Raw genomic sequence first — 16,722 nt, forward strand, 5'->3', positions numbered from 1 at the left:
GATGATCAATTGATATTCCTCCTGAAACAACACAACCAGACACAAATTATTTATTAGAACATAGAACATAGAAGAGTACAGCACAGGAACAGGCCCTATGGCCCACAATGTTGTGCTGAACTGATTACATTTAGTAATAAAATGCCCAACTAAACTAATCCCTTCTGCCTACACAATGTTCATATCCTACCGTTTCCCTCACATTCATGCACCCTCACCCTCACATTCATCAAAGAGTTTCTTGAACACCCCTATCGTATTTGCCTCCACAACAACCCCAGGCAGCGCATTCCAGCACCCACCACTATGTGTAAAAAAAACTTGCCCTGCACATCTCCTTTGAACTTACCCCCATCACCTTAAATGCATGCCCTCTGGTATTAGACACTTCAACCTTGGGGAAATGATACTGGCTGTCTACTATATCTATGCCTCTCATAATCTTATAAACCTCTATCATATATTTCCTCAGCCTCTGTCGCTCCAGAGAAAAGAACCCAAGTTTGTCCAACCTATCCTCATAGCACATGCCCTCCAATCCAGGCAGCATCTTGGTAAACCTCTGCTGCACCCTCTTCAAAGCCTCGACTTCCTTCCCATAGTGCGGTGACCAGAACTGAATGCAATATTCCAGATATGGCCTAACTAAAGTTTTATAAAGCTGCAGCATAACTTTCTGACTCTTGAACTCAGTGCCTCAATATGTAGCAGGTCCAGGCAAAAGCTGAACATGATCACAGGAGAGGTTCATGTGATTCCACATTCCCACTGTTCTCACAGCCCACAACAACTGCAGCTCACAATATAACAATGCATTCTTTCCCAGGGACATGAGATACTGGACAGGAATTTCCAATTGAGCATTGATTTAATTATTGTTCTTTAATGGCTTAGGAGTGATGCTCAGAAATTCTGTTTGCAGCCTAAACTGCATCTTAGTGAGGCAACTGCCTCTTTTTTTGTTCCTTACTTTAACCCATATGATTTTTCTGATATACTTTCCCTTCTCACAGCTGCAATCGTTTCCTTAAACAATATTGCTACACCCCCCTTTTTCTTTACACCTATTTATCCCCACAGCAATCCTGGCATCACCCTATCACAGAAATTCCCTTTGTTCTATCCACCCCTTCTGCCATCTTCTCTGCCACTTAAAACTATCTATATTATTGCTCTTTCCTTGTTCTGATAAATGGTCTCTGAGCTGAAGTGTTAAACTGGTTTGTGTATCCACAGATGCTGCATAACCTGCTGAGTGTTTCCAGCATTTTCTGCTTGTTTTCTGAACACCCACTCTCTCCTTCAAAACCTCTGTAATCAGGAATGTTGAGCTCTGGCTCCTGCCCATCTTAAACCATGTTTCAGTTAGGGCCACAATATCATACTCCTGCATGCTTATCTCTGCTCTCAGCTCACCTTTATTTCTTATATGCCTTGCATTAAAGTGTAATCAAGTATGGATTGCCAAACATACAGTATTCCACACCCCCCCCCCCCCACCTCCCAGTCTTTGGTTCATTTGCCGTCCAAACATCTTACTCTTGTTTCAAGAATTCCAGAAAAATGAGCATTTGCCTAGAATGATAACACTTCAGTATATTGTATGTAATGCATTTGGGATGTTCCCTTTTCCTTTCCTTCCTTTGTTTTCCTTAAATCTACCACGGCCTCAAAATACCTCTTAAATAAATCATTTTATGGGAGTGAGCTGGAAAATGGCCATCCCCTGCCTATTTTCCAGATATAACACAGGGTCAAAAATGATGAAGATTGCAGAGCCTGGGTTGAAGATCTCCATGCACCACTTTGACCCCAAGTGTCTGGTGCCTTAAATGTGTTCGAGATCCTCAACTATACCAGGAGCCTTGGCCAGTTTCCTGGGTCAGCATTATTTGCCTGGAACTTGGTTCATGTCTGTTTTTGGTGCATTTACTCACTGGGCACTGCCTTGCCCATGTGCCATATGGGAAGGTCGGGGAGGTGTCACTAAAAGGTCTCAAAATCAGGACATCCTTGAGCTAAGAAACCACTATCACTGTGTTAAAACTCGCGAGTGCTCACCGATGGCAGCCGCTATTTGTGCTATCCCTGTTGGGAGGTAGACTCTTGGCACCTGTCAAAAGGTGTTTTCAGAAGTGAACTCAATGGTGAGTTCCTAACAAGGGTCTAAGCAGGAGGTACTTGGGGTCAACTCCCATAATGCAGTACTTTTCCTTTCTCACTTGAAGTTAGCTGAGAGTAGAGATGAACAACGGAGAGAATTTGGTTTGCTTCAGCTAGTGCATTATCCTCAACCTGTGACACAGTATACACTTAGTCATCTCTGTAGAGTAGAGGACACTAAGCATACCTGCTTATCGGTTTTGTTCAACAAAACCTCTCCCTGTGTAGTCATGGTAATGAAGAAAAGGCAGGGGAGGACCTGGGTGATGATGGTAGGTGTTCAGTAGGGCAGTGACTGTTAACGGGCTATTGAGTGCTGACTAGACAGCATCACAGTCCAATCACAACACTTGCCTCCATCTTGCTGGTCCAGACTCAGCAGGGAGAGCCACAGTGCTGCCTGTGTGCAGGTGATGGGAAAATTGGGGCTGTGGGAGAAACACAATAAACAAGGGTGGGGTAACAGAGATTGGACCCTCCCCCCAACACACAGAGTGGGCTGATTGCACCCAGTGGGCCCAGACACCAAGGGCGGTGGCCGTATCCTGACCACAGAAAGAGGCGTGCACACACTAGGGCCACCAGTGCTGAAAAGCTTTGATCTGTCCTTTAGGCGGCTGGCGGTGAGATTATCAGCATATTGAAATGACTTTCTTGGATTTATAAAATATTAAAACCTTATCCCAGCATGATTCACTATTTTCAGTGTGATGTACTCCTTGTTGAACTGTGAATTATCAACGATGGCCCTAAGTCGCAAACCTATTGATTCAATTTTTATAAGTAAATAATTAATGGGTGTGGTACATACTACTGATGTCATCACATGTAGGAAATTGACCCGATATGATAGGGTAAATTGAGAGATTTCCTGACAGACGGGACGTCAAGAGGGAATGGGCACACACTGCAAAATTTATGCAATATCCCTTTTTTTTATTGTTGATGTATGCATAAAAATGGGCAGTAATGAGTCCAATTTCTAGGCAACTGTGTTTCCAAGGCAGCATTCCTTATTGCAAGTGGGAATCTAGCAGCAGACCCCAAGATGATCTGGGTAGTGCTGGATTACTTCTCTAGTAGCAGAAGAAAACCTACAAAGGTCCATAGGTCCTCAATGGTGTAAAGTAATCCAGTGATGCCAAACTTGAGGAAAGCAGCAAGTCAACACTGGGTGCCTTTTGAGGCCCTCTTCTTCCATTTGCCCAACCCAGGAACAATCCCACCATTACCTTAGGCCTAATTGACTTGAAGATCCTGGGGAACTGCAGATAAAGGGCAGACAAGAGTGAAATCTGCTGGGGACATGGGTGTTGTTAACACTTTGAACATGGCGGGTGCGGAGGAATTGCCCACCATCCAGTTTTCTCATGCCAAGTGAATCCAGCTGTCAGTAGATAATATTTAACCTTTCTGTGTTACATTCACACTGTGGAGCAACAGATGCCTCAGGTACATTTATTCCATGAAAATATATTGGGGTAAAATTTGTGCTTGATTTTTCCATTTTCCCCTTGAGAAACCATGGAAAAATGGATCGATCTGGAGGCTTAAATGCCTGTACCCAATCTATATCTGCTTTAAAGTGGCCACCATATAAGGGCATGCCCGAAACAGGAGTCAGTTTCTGACCCTGTGAGTCAGTTAATGAAAAACTATTGCCAGTTTATTGCCTTTTCTTGGAGATATTGTGATACTGAGCTTACTTTGACCAGTTCTTTGAGTTCCTAATGCATTGAAACCAACAAAAAAGGAGGCTATCACCGAAAAGGAGATCAGACAGAATGTAAAAACATAGGCAACATTCCCCATCGTTTAGCACTCAGTAAAGGTCAGTCCCCATGTGTCTGTGGTCCTTCAGGCACCTTGAATGTTGTCATAACTTTCCTCTTTAATCTCAGGTGTCTGTTGGTGCTGGGGACAGTGTGAGGGCAACTGAGTTGTTTTGCATTATAGATGATTTCTAAGGCAGTGTGGTCAGCTGGAAACCAGCAAATCTGCAGGTGCGTGTGTCTGTTGGCTCACGTTTCCTGCGCGCTGATAGATCTTGCTTTCAGTCCCCCTGCTTGTCCATACACAAGCCCCAGCCTGGAGGGCTGATTTCATCACCCACAAGCTGACCATGGAGCAGGATGCACCAGTCTGCATCGTACTTGATCAGGAGAGATCTGCCCTGACTGACTGCTTTGCCCCATCACCCAATAGTCAGTTGCTAGATAGCAATCAGATATTTTAATTCCCTTCCCCAATGCGCGCGCACGCACGCACACACACACACACGCACACGCACACATGCGCACATGCGCACACACACACACGCGCACACACACACACACACCCCTCTTGATCCCAGTGATCCCAGAAGGCCTAAGGCCAATTCTAGAGGCTGAACTTCTGTCCACCTTACTCATTGCCAACTATAGATTGAATCTAAAATTTTACAGTTTTAGTCACTCAGTGCCATACTTTAATCACTTGGCTATTAACGTGGCTGTCCAATGTGTCAAAAGAGCGCTACAGTAAAAGATGGCTTTAACGGACAATGTGCTCCTATGTATATTATAAATCAGTTGGGAATAAGGGAAAGAATATTACACAGTATCATCACATTTAACATTTATGAGCTGGTTATAATTCTGTGTTTGCTGCAATATTACTAATTAATCATATAGAGAATGAAAGATGGCTGGTTTGGAATGAATTTCCAATGGTTCATAAATAATTTCCCTGACCAGATCCTGCTTAAGCTATTGTTAGCCAAGGCTAAGCAAGCAAGACTCAAATCATTTTAATGGGGAGAATATCTTATCTTACTCTAAAGGAAAAGCAAATTGGCATTTATTTGAAGCCTTCCAATTCAAGAATGGTCCAAAGTGCTTCAAAGCCATCAAATAATTTTTTGAAGTCAGTCACTGGTGTGCAGGCAGGATAGCAGTGCATGTGTTTAATGGTCATGTGATCTATTTGCTCCTGCCAGCCCAGCTGAGATCCTCTATGTTTCGCTGTAGTGAGATGAGGAGTTGACTGTAGTCAGTGCTGGCCAAACGGGACCTATACTTGTGTGAATGCCTCAGTAATTTGTTGGACATGGTTAACCCATGGTGGTGTTTCTAGTCTTTTAGGCCCCCACCAATAAAAAAGTTGAAGGTTAGATTAGGTGAATTCGATAAGTGATTCATTGGTGATCCCAAAAGTGTACAGACGACCCAGCACATAAGTAACAGGGAAAAGCTATTAATCTTGACAAGCTGCTTTCTTGTCGCGGTCAAAGCCTGGAGCTGACCACTAGCAGTGACACAGTGCTTGACATAATTTCTTTGCCAACCATCTTAAGAGGTTTTTAACCTTGTGGAACTGTAGCGGAGGAAGACAACATGAATACCACAAGTGTTCATGGATAACATCTGCTCGGGATTTTAACATCACATCTGTTCCTGGTATTACAGACATTAGCTGCAGGCAGGGGGAGAGTGTAAGGATCAGCAGAGGGGGATTGGTAAGGCTGGCTTGTGCTGGGGGGTGTAAGGGATTCACTCCAGAGCAATCAGTCAGGGTCAGAGCTTCACAGCTTCTATACAACATGGACTCGGTGCAAAGCCATTACCGAACACTTATAACAGTTGAAGCAAATCACACTTCTGCAGGCAAATGTTTCCAACAAATACTTTTAAAGCTATCACCTCCCAGCCTCTGTTGCTGTTTCCACCCGTCCCTCCCCCACCTGACTCCATCTGCCAGTCAACCCCTCCTCACCCAGATCTGCCTATTGCTTGCTAGCTCTTGCCTCACCCCTCCCCCTGACCTCTTTATACTGGCTATCTCCCTTCTACTCTTTCAGTCCAGATGAGGGGTCTCTACCCCAAGAATTGACTGTCCATTTCCCTCCACAGGCGCTGCCTGACCTGCTGAGTTCCTCCAGCAGTTTGTTTGTTGCTCCAGATTCCAGCATCTGCAGTCTCGTGTCTCTATTTTTAAAGCTATAATACCTGTTAGTTTTTTTTTAGCAGTGCTATAATTTGAGACATTTTAGTTTCTTTGCATTGTATTGCCATTGTTCATTTTAGTTTTATTTTCAATTTCAGTTTCAACAACTTAAATTTATATACCACTTCCCAGTGTAGTACAATGGCATTGCACTAGAATGTAATCAAATAAATATTTGACGCTAAGAGCCATACAGAGGTATCAAGACAGATGATGAAATGCATGGCCTCTGAAATAAATTTTAAGGAGGAGAGAGGCTGTAGACATAGCCATGAATGTGGAGTGCTGGAATGGAGAAAGGTTGGTTCTGGATGTGGGCAGAGCTCTCACAAAGTTGTAGGACTGGTGGAGGTTACAGAGGGAAGGGGTGAGATCATGAATGGATTTCTAAAGAAAGATGAGAACTTTATACTCCTCCTCTCTTCATTAAATGGCACACCAGTTTATATATTCTTCCCACAAAATAGGAGGTGGAGGGTGCTGAGGAGAAAGTCAGGGCACCACTTCTATGGCTTGCCCTCCTTTGGAGTGTCAGCTCACTGATTCAGGATCAGGTTTTCCAGTTCACCCAAACCTGGTGTGCAACCTTTAGTTTGCAAACTCTTCCATCTGTTCATAATCTTCCATTATCTGCAGTCATAATGAGAATGACTGTTTTCTAAACTCTGCCATTGTTGTACAATGGGTCTGAAATAAAACCACAAAGGTGTGGATTTAATGGTTGTACACACCATTGGTTTGAGAGATGGTTAAAAGTGTATAGTCCATGAAGATGGATAAACTTGTTGAAGAAAGCATGGGGTATGTAAATAAATATTGGAATGCCCAAATGTGAAAATGTGTGCAAAGGTCATCAAAGGATTCGGTAAAGAGGTACCTGTATATGGAAGTTGTTCTTAACACTAGAGTTATGTTAGCAGCTTCCGAACCCATTGGACTTTAGTATAAAATATCACCAGATTAAATTAGGTTCTGTCAAGGGTTCCATTAAATTTATTTGGAGTAAGATGTCTGCATCAGATACTTCTCCTACCCAGGCATTTATACCCTGGGTATGTATGCCCATGATAATAAACTTGAAACTTGGAACTTTGAAAGCATAGCCTTATAACCATGTATGCGTCCTTATTTTCAGATGGTCTTCCTCCTCCTCCACCATTACTGGGAGTTCAGTTGAACATGACTTTATTCATCACCTTTCTTTCTGTTCATTTTTCAGGAGAAAAGCCAAAATGGCTCAAAATGCCTTTCAAAATCCCAGTACAGGGAAAACTGAAAATCCGTAACTTTTAAAAGAGAACACATCTCCCCCACTCCCTCCCAGCCTCGACATGGAGAGACCTTTTGCCTTTCTGTCAGCCCAGTGGACTCTGTCTGCGAGATGGATCTCTTTCTCTTAACTTCAGAAGCCTTCAGAAAAACAGAAAACAGATTTCTCAGATTGGGATGGGATAATCCTTCTGGCAGCTCTGAGCTATAGCTGAGAAATTAATTAAAGCTGTGTCTTGTTCAAATTATCATATTTATAATATCTGGACCAGCAAAAACATTCAATTGGGTCTGCCTACAATGGTATCAACACCGGACATTAACAGATTGCTCAGTGCAAGGCAGTGTTTATTGACAGGGCTGGGACTATTGTCCACCTTCATTCCAATGAATATTTTGACTTTGCCCTGAATCATCCCTTTCCTCAGGATGTTGGAATGTGGGGAGTCCTTTGTTCATCTCTTGCAAAAGATAGGGTTCCAGAAGTGAAGTTGATTGTTAATTTTTTCAACCCTGTTGCTCGTCCAATTCCCTCACACTTCAGATTTCAATTTCATTTGAACTTCAAAAGAAAATCCACCTGAATTGGTTCATTTGTCTCAGTCTACTGTCCAAGGCTTGCTTAATCTTCAAAACATGCAAGGATTCAGCACTTCATCTGCAGAATAGGCATGTTGAATGTTGCTGTTGCTGCTCTAAGCAAGGGTAGGTACAGCTCAGGTGAGCTATGTATCGAAGCTCTCTCAGCGCTGCCCTGACAGTATGACTACATCTCCAGGCTTGCTGAAGAACACACCTCTGTAAAATTCCATTCCTGACAACAGCTGCCCCTGTAGCTTTTTGAGTGAGATTGCTGAATTTGCGTGGAAGCATATTTTATTCTGGCTAGTGGACTTGCCTGCTGGTTTCACCCAAGATTCTTTAATCCAGGTTGAGTCCGATTTTCACTCCCGCAGTCTGGACTGAATTCGAATCCAGGATCGAGTAGGTGTGAGATTAGGGATTGAAACCTACCCTCGCATTGGGCCTCCTTATTTCAGCTCTAAAATAGGATCATTTTTTTCAAAAATAAAATGATTTTCTGCAAACTGATGATATCTTGCTACCTTTGTTAATTTTTATAGCAATATTGCAGTTTTTTTAAAGTTTTTGACTAAGTAATGGAAGCATTTGTTTTATGCATTATCTATTATTTCAATATGCAACATTATGCAGTTTTTTATGATTGAATGTATAGTTAACTGCTGATCTAATTAAAAGCAACACGGATTTATATTTTACTGTGACAGATGTATTTGTTCACTTTGATGATTTGTCTGTTATGGTGATATGTTATTGTCCTCTTTCTTAGACTGGGTGTCTCTCAAGATGGTATTGTTCAGTGAGGGGTAGTTCATAGACAGAGTGCCTTCTTTCCATGAAGATTCTTTCTGAAGAGGTTGCCCCTTATCAGGGATCCAATTTCAATAATAGGATTCCATTTAATAACTACGATCAGAACCATTCCTTAAAGAACAATTTGAACCATCAGTGAGATTTAAAATATAATAACGAAAAGATCATTAATCATTTCAACATTTCTATTCGTCTTTATTTCAGTAGATAACATAAAACTTTTCAGCTGTGAATCAGATGGTATCTTGAAGATACTAAATGCAGAAAAAAGTGACTAAATTTAAAGTGCCGCTTCATGACTCCTTCAACAGTCCACATCCAGGAACCTCTCCAACCCCATTCTGCTTTTTTGTTTCATTCATTTTGCAACATAGACTTAGCTAGCAAAGTCAGGATTTACTGCCAAACCTTAAGGTTCTTGAGGTGGTGGGAGCTGCCTTCTTGAATAGTTGCATTCCTTCTGGTGATGATGATACTCCCACTGCATTGTTGGGCAGGGGTATTAGCAATGTAGATCAGGAGGCAGTGAAGGAAAGGTGATATATTTCCATATCAGGATGGTTTATAACTTGGGGAGGAACCTGCAGACAGTGGTGTCCCATGTGCCTGAAGTACTTGTCTTTCTGGGTGGTAGAGACTGCAGATTTGGGAGATGTTGTCCAAGTAGCTTCGTAAGAATCAACCATTCATTTTGTAGATTATATATTAATGCCTCAGTGTGCCTTTGGTGGGAAGTCTATAATGTGGATGGTGTACCAATCAAGCAGGCTGCTTTTCCTCAGATGTTGTTGAACTTCTTAAGCATCCAAACTATTTCAAGAAACTTGTAAATCTGTGGGGAGTGGGGTGGTGGGGAGGGTGGGTGGGGAGAGTGGGGGGATTGGGGGTGGGGAGATGTCTCAGATAATGTAAAACTCTGGCGACCATAAGGATTGACTATAAACAAAGTTATTTTGTTAGTGAGTAAATGGGATGAGAGAGAGACAGAGAGTGTGTGAGAGAGAGAGAGTGAGAAAGAGAGAAACAGAGAGAAAGAGACAGACAGACCGAGAGAAAGAGAGAACATAGACAAAAGAATGTAGAAGTAGCAAAATGTAGAGCAGGATTTTAAATGATTTTAATGTGTTTGCAATAAAGAAATAAACTTCCTCACGTCTTGGTATCAAATTGGATGCCAAACTGATTGGCATTTTACACTGTGGGCCTAATCAGGTAGAAAGCATCCAAACTATTTCAAACTCCTTTAGCCAAAGGATAGTCAACCTGACCTGTTGAGTATTTTCAGCATTTTCAAGTTTTCTTTTAGGTTTCCAGCATTTACAGTTTTTTTTCTAAATTTCTGCTTGGGAGTCAACCTATTATTAGATTTGAAGCCAGGTCCCAAAATGTGTTTTTCCATTAATCGAAATTGAATTGTTCCTACATTAAATGTCTGTAAAGGTTGTGGAAATAAAACCTGAAGACTCATTCATTCTCAGGAAAATCCATCACATGCAAATGAACACAAAATGAATACAGATGCTTTTAATGGAGAGATTTCCTGAGGAGGCAACCCCAGTAATGACCAGATAGCTGCTAATTCTTATTGAGGAAGTGCAGCCTCTGGCCAAATTTTGAGGAGAAAAACAAAATAACTCAGGAAATGCAACAAGGATTTTGACTAGTCAGGATCCTAGGCTGGAGAATACGAGGAGTTCCAGAGTCTGGGATTACTGAAAAGGAATGAATTAGAGGAGGGTTTTGATTTCAGCACAGTGAAAATGTAGAAAGATGGGAGCAATCAGGGAACTGCAGTTAGAAGGGAGAATGTGGAAAGATGCAAGATTTCAGTGCTTTAGGATATGCTCAGCTGGCCAGGCTCTGCTAATGGCGAGAGGAAAAACTGAACCATTCTCACAGATGGATGATTCGCAGCAGAAATGGTCAGTTCTAATTCACAAATTACCTGAAGCTGTAGAATTCAATGTTGAGTCCAGAAGGCTGATGAAAGATGAGGTGCTTTTCCTCAAGCTTACACTGGGTCTCCTTATTGGACTACAGGCAGATAGGTCAGCAGAGGAGTGAGGTGGAGAATTAAAGTGCCAGGCAACAGATCTGAGTTGACCCTGCGGACTGAATTCAGTCACTCTGGAAAGCAATCATCTAATCTGTGTTTGGTTTCTCCAATAGAGAGGAGACCACATTGTAAACACAGTAAGCAGTATACTAGATTGGAAGATGCGTGAGAGTATTGCTGCTTCTCTTGGAAGTACTATTTAATCCCTGGATGTTGGAGAAGGAGGAGATGAAAGAAGAGGTGTTGCATCTCCTGTTTTTGCATGGGAAAGTGCCATAAGAAGAGGAGTGGTTGGTAGGGACAGGAGTTGGAAAGAGAAAACTTCCTTCAAAATTCCCTCAAGGTATATTTGGTGGTGGAATCTCGTTGAAGTTGGAAAAAAATGGAAGAGGATAATCCACTGAATGTGGCAGCTGGTGGAATGGAAGGTAAGGACCAGGGGAACTCTGTCCTTGCTCAGTCTAGGAGAAGACAGGGTTAGAGCAGTGGTAGGGGAAATGGAAGTGATGCAGTCAAAGGGGCTCTGTCAACTATGGTAGAGGGGAAGCCACAGATCAGGAAGAAGGAAGACATCTCAGAGGCAGCGGTGTGGAACGTCTCAGCGTTGGAGCAAATGCAACAGAAAGAGTAAATGGGAGAATGGAATGGAGTTCTTTTGGAGGTAGAGTGGGAGGATGTGTAGGCAAGATAGCTATGGGAGCCATGTAATGGATATTTGTCACTAGCCTATCTCTAAGATGGAGATGGAGTGGTCCAGATGGGGAAAGGAAAAATCAGAGATAGACTATGCAAAGGCGAGAGCAGGATGGAAATTGGCAGCAAAAGCAAAAGTTCGGAATGAATGCAGGAAGCAGCACCAATGTAGTCATTGATGTCTTTTTAATTCTCTACAAATCCCTTCATAGTTGCTCTTGTCATACTGTCCTCTGGTGTCGATGTATTTAACATATACCTCTTTCCTTACACTCATTTCCCCTTGTTATTCATCCACAGAATCTTCTAAATCTTAGTTTTTTTGTTTCCTTTCAGAGGAATATGTTTTCCGCACTCTGATGAGCACCATTTCAAATCTTTCCATCGTTGATCGATATTGTTGCTTGCCAATTTGCGGCCCATTTCATCTCCTCAAATTCTATTCTCAGCCTTTCAAGAGCAGCTTTCATCCAAGTTATTAACCTGCTTGCTTGCCATACTTATGCCCTTCTCAATTATCATCTTCAAGTGCATTACATGATTAGTTATATTGCCTAGATCTTCCCTTACATTTACTTCTTGTACCTGCTCTGGTTCATTCCCTAATGCTAGTTCCAATAGCGAATTCTCTCTTGTTGAGATTTTTACATATTATATTAGAAAGGAGACCTGTGTACATAATAGGAACCTTGTTCCTTTGGTGTGTTTACCTGCCTTTTTCATCCAATCATCATTGAAGTAGTTGAAACCTCTCATGATTATTATTCTATATTTTTGTTCATTTCTCTAATTTTATCCACATTTCTTCTATAGGAAGCAAAAAGTTAAGGTAAAAAGCATTCCAAGGCTGATGGTCAAATAGATAAGAAAAACAAAGTAAATAAGAAACATTTGACTATAATCATGTATCCCCAACATGTTAACTACAACTAACAAAGGCATAATGAACACAATGTAAATAGAACTACTGTTTATTATTGTGTGACTAGTGCGCTGCTGCTTCATGACTGACAAATAATTAAGCATTAATAACTTACACTAATTATAAAGATTCTATGCCCTGAGAGATTTTAGATTCAATAAATGTTCTGAGCAAAGAGATGAGCGGGCACTATTGGCAATCGTTGATAATGCTCTCATTCTTTCTCACTGATGATTATTTCCTCTTATAATCCTGATGCCAGTGACATTGACATCAGTCAATTTGTACAAGATTTTAATACCCGTATGTGGTGTTACATTTAACTTTCCTTTCCAATCTCACTAGTGCCCTGCAACATGTGCCCTGGTAGTTTCACATACATTTCTTAATTTTTAGCAAAGAAGCCTTCTTCAGACTTGGTTTATAACCAAATAATTAGATGGATCCCACAGATAATACTCCTCAGTGTTTCCTGTGAGCTACTACTAAACTCACTTCAGAGGTTGACTTACAACTATCTTGAAAACCTTCTTGAGAAGAATATTTTCTCTTCTGCTTAAGGCACAACGACATCACAAACTCATTCCTTGGAAAGGATTCTACAGGAGACTCAGAGAAAATCTTTCTCATGGTAAAGAATTAAGAATGGCAGGATAAGAACATGGTTTGTATAAAAGGGACAAAAACAGATGGCTTTCATGATCTAGACATGATTTCCAAGAATGGAAACAGCTGGAGTAACTGCAGAGGAGTTACATGGGACATGAAGGTAAAGAAGATCAAGGGAGTGCTAGATGGACGATGTCCAGAGTGACTTGTTACAGAAAAGCTTCAGATGACTGAAGCAGCCGGAACCAATAAAATAGAGTGAACTCATTGTTACTGATCAGCTGACACATAGGAATTTGACACCACTTGTAGTAAAAGGAAAGCATTCAGTCCAAGGTGATTGAAGGAAACTGAAGCCCCTGTAACAAAACATGTTATCCATTTGCTATTGAGCTACCGTAGTTTCTTTGGCTGTATTGTTTGCCAGTGTAATACTTTATTTATGAAAATGTCTCAGTGGAAAATGGCTAAAAGCATCAGCCATACAGGTCATACAAGGTTCAAGGAGAGAGGATAATTGGACCAAAGAGGCTGGTGGGGTGTGAAGGAGAGGAGAGAAAGAAATTGCATTTATATTTCATCTTCTCACAACCTCAGAGCATCTCAAAAGACTTTAAAGTCAAGGTTGGTACTTCTGAATTTGTTGTTGTGCTGATGTTTGTTACACTCTGTGACCTCTGCATGGGGTCCAGGCGGTAAGGTTTACGGACCCCATGGTTAAAAGTACGAGAGTCTCCCCAGATAACCACATTTCTTGCATTTTCCTGCAGACTTGTTACCATTTTCCTGTGGATCATTCCATTGAGTCTTATACTCCCACGCATTACAATGAAAGAAAATAGGAAGCAGAAAGAATGATAATGACCAGATAGTCTGTTTTAATGACGTTGGTTAAGAGCTGGATATTGGCCAAGACATTGGGGAGACCACCCAAGCTCTTCTTTGAATAGTGGGATGGGAACATTTTATTCTTTCCTGGAATAATGGGATGTGCAAGGTCAGGAGTTAATGAGCATTCCTAATTTCCCTTGAGAAGGTGGTAGTGAGATATCTCCTTAAACCAGTGCAATTCTTGTCATGAAGATGTGCGCTCTGTGTGAATAGATGGGGATTCAGTTGAACGATTTCTCCAATGTTTGGCACTTCCAAAAGGCCATCATTACCTCAGAACTGCAGAGCTTTGTCAACCTAGCTTGACATTCATCTATCTGACAATGATAACCTTGTAAAGGCTTATCACAATATCATCTACTGTTGTAACAACTACAGCACATGTACACTGTCATTTTTCCAGTGAGGCTTTGTGACATCTGAGATTTCATCCATTTGGGAATAGCAAATAGTGATTTCACAGATGTGCATTTATCTGATAAGGGAATCAGTTCTCACTTCTAGCATCCAGCTCTCTTCCCTGACACAATCTTTCTTTTTCTAATTTACTGCATTGTTCCCTTGAACCTTTGCTTTTTCTTTTATGTGTACTCCACAAATCACATACTTCACAAATCCTCCTCCTTCACCTATCCACTCTATTTCAAAATCATGATTTCTGTCTTGTGCAGTTAACTCAATCTTTCCCAGAATCGTCAAATACATTTTTGCCCACCCTCCACTGCCTGTTTCACTACTTCCTCATTTACCACAATCACATTTTTCAATGTTGGGATATTGGTTTATTACTGGTTTGTATTGGTTTATTATTGTCACATTTACCAAGATACAGCTTTTATCCAGACAGATCATGTCATACCTAATTACATCAAGGTAATAGAAAGAAAACAGAATATAGTGTTGCAGTTACAGAGGAAGTGAGTACAGGTAGACAAATAAGGTGCAAGAGCCACAATGAGGTAGATTGGGAGATCAAGGATTCAGAAGTTCACCTTTTAGTGTATGAGAGGTCCTTCCAAGAGTCTGATAACAGTGGAATAGAAGCTGTCCTTGAGTCTGATGTTTTATGCTCTCAGGCTTTCGTATCTTCTGCTCAACAGGAGGGGGTAGAAGAGATAATGACAGTTGTGGGAGGGGTCCTTGATTATGTTGGCTGCTTTCCCAAGGTAGGGAAAAGTATGGATGGAGGAAATGGATGGAAGGTTGGTTTGCATGATGGACTGGGCTGCATTCACAACTCTCTACAATTTCTTGTGGTCTTGGGTGTACTGCAAGTCTGCATCGGCCCTTTCTCAATTAAGAGGATAAAATAAAGCACAATGGCATTACTTGGTTCTTCAAATGGACAAACAATGAAGACTGCATTGTCTTTACTAAGTCAAACAGTCCCAGAAGATCTAAATAATTGAATTAACTCATCCCAACTGGGATAATGGGAAAATCACCATTTTTTAATGTCTCTTGTCTCAGGAGAGAAAAATAAATTTGGCATTGCTTCCTGCCCCTGATCATTAACTTTTGCCTCCCTCCTTTGCCAATATCATGGAGATCCTTTCATTCAATGGACAAATATTATTCATAGGCATTGAGGCAGTTCACTGAACACATGTTGCATAACAACACCATGACCTTCCCACGAGTGCGGCACAGTGGCGTAGCTGGCAGAGCCACTGCCTCGCAGTGTGGAGACCCGGGTTCAATCCTGACCTTGGGTGCTGTCTGTGTGGTGTTTGCATGTTCTCCCTGTGACTGCGTGGTTTCCATTCACATCCCAAAGAAATTCAGGTTAGTAGGTCAATTGGCTGCGAACTGTAAATTGCTCCTAGTGTGTAAGTGAGTGACAGAACTTGGAGGGGGTGCTTGATGAGAATATGGGGAGAATAAAAAAATGGAATTAACATAGGATGAGTGTAGCTGGGTGGTTGATGGTTGGTATGGGCTGAAGGGCCTGTTTCTGTGCTGTATCTCTCTATGACTTCATGCTGTGTGTTGGTGGACGTGATGAGAGTGGCCGGGATATCTCAGTGAATAAAACCACCTCTGTTCATTTGTATTAAGTGAGCACCAGAGCAGGATGTTGATGGACTGCTGGTCTGCTGGAAGTGAACCTCACTGTAATGGACAGCATCAACAGAATAAAGGGGGGGGGGGGGTGAACGCACGGTAGGAGATGAAGAAACCTTTCAGTGGATTGGCTCACAACGAACTCAGGAAATAGTACCAGACCATAGCGCTGTTCCATTCTAATAGTAGAGTTCCTTGATAGTCGGCATTATATCTCCACAGTAGGAATCTGTTGTAACATCCTAGGTCTAGTTGTGGTTCATTGATACAGTCACACTTCCAGCGCAGAGTATCACCCTGTGGTGTCAGTTCATAGCAGTATTTCACAGCACACAATGTAAAGTTCTGGTGTATGGTACCAGCCCATTGTACGTTGAAGGGTATTAGGTCACCGTATACGTTGGATAGGACTGGTCCATAGCAACACTTCATATTATACACAGCATGTTCCTATTTCACGGTTAGTCTATTTTAGACAGTCCTTTGTCACTGATCTATAATACAAATCCATTGTATATAACGCCATTTGATGGTCCACGGTTAAGTCATTAAATGTTTCTACATGATATTAGTTAATAGTCTGCACTCTGTTCAAACGTAGAAAAGGTTGCAACGAATATTAACTGTTTTAGTATGAAGGCATGTAATGAGACCACTGCTGTTTCTCCACACCCTT

The 16,722-nt window shown here is 41.6% G+C and overlaps 1 protein-coding gene across 1 annotated transcript in view; it reads left to right on the top strand.

Moving 5' to 3' along the window:
• susd2 (sushi domain containing 2) overlaps nt 1-8,685 on the top strand; it is an 81,079-nt gene extending 72,394 nt beyond the window's left edge. Inside the window, exon 15 of the mRNA XM_052032127.1 lies at nt 7,367-8,685. Within this exon, the coding sequence (XP_051888087.1) occupies nt 7,367-7,433 (67 nt within the window). The 3' untranslated portion in view covers nt 7,434-8,685. The remainder of the gene's footprint in view (nt 1-7,366) is intronic.
• Nucleotides 8,686-16,722: the final 8,037 nt, after the last annotated feature.

The sequence above is a fragment of the Pristis pectinata genome, chromosome 17 (genome assembly GCF_009764475.1).
Source record: "Pristis pectinata isolate sPriPec2 chromosome 17, sPriPec2.1.pri, whole genome shotgun sequence".
NCBI classification, from domain to species: domain Eukaryota; kingdom Metazoa; phylum Chordata; class Chondrichthyes; order Rhinopristiformes; family Pristidae; genus Pristis; species Pristis pectinata.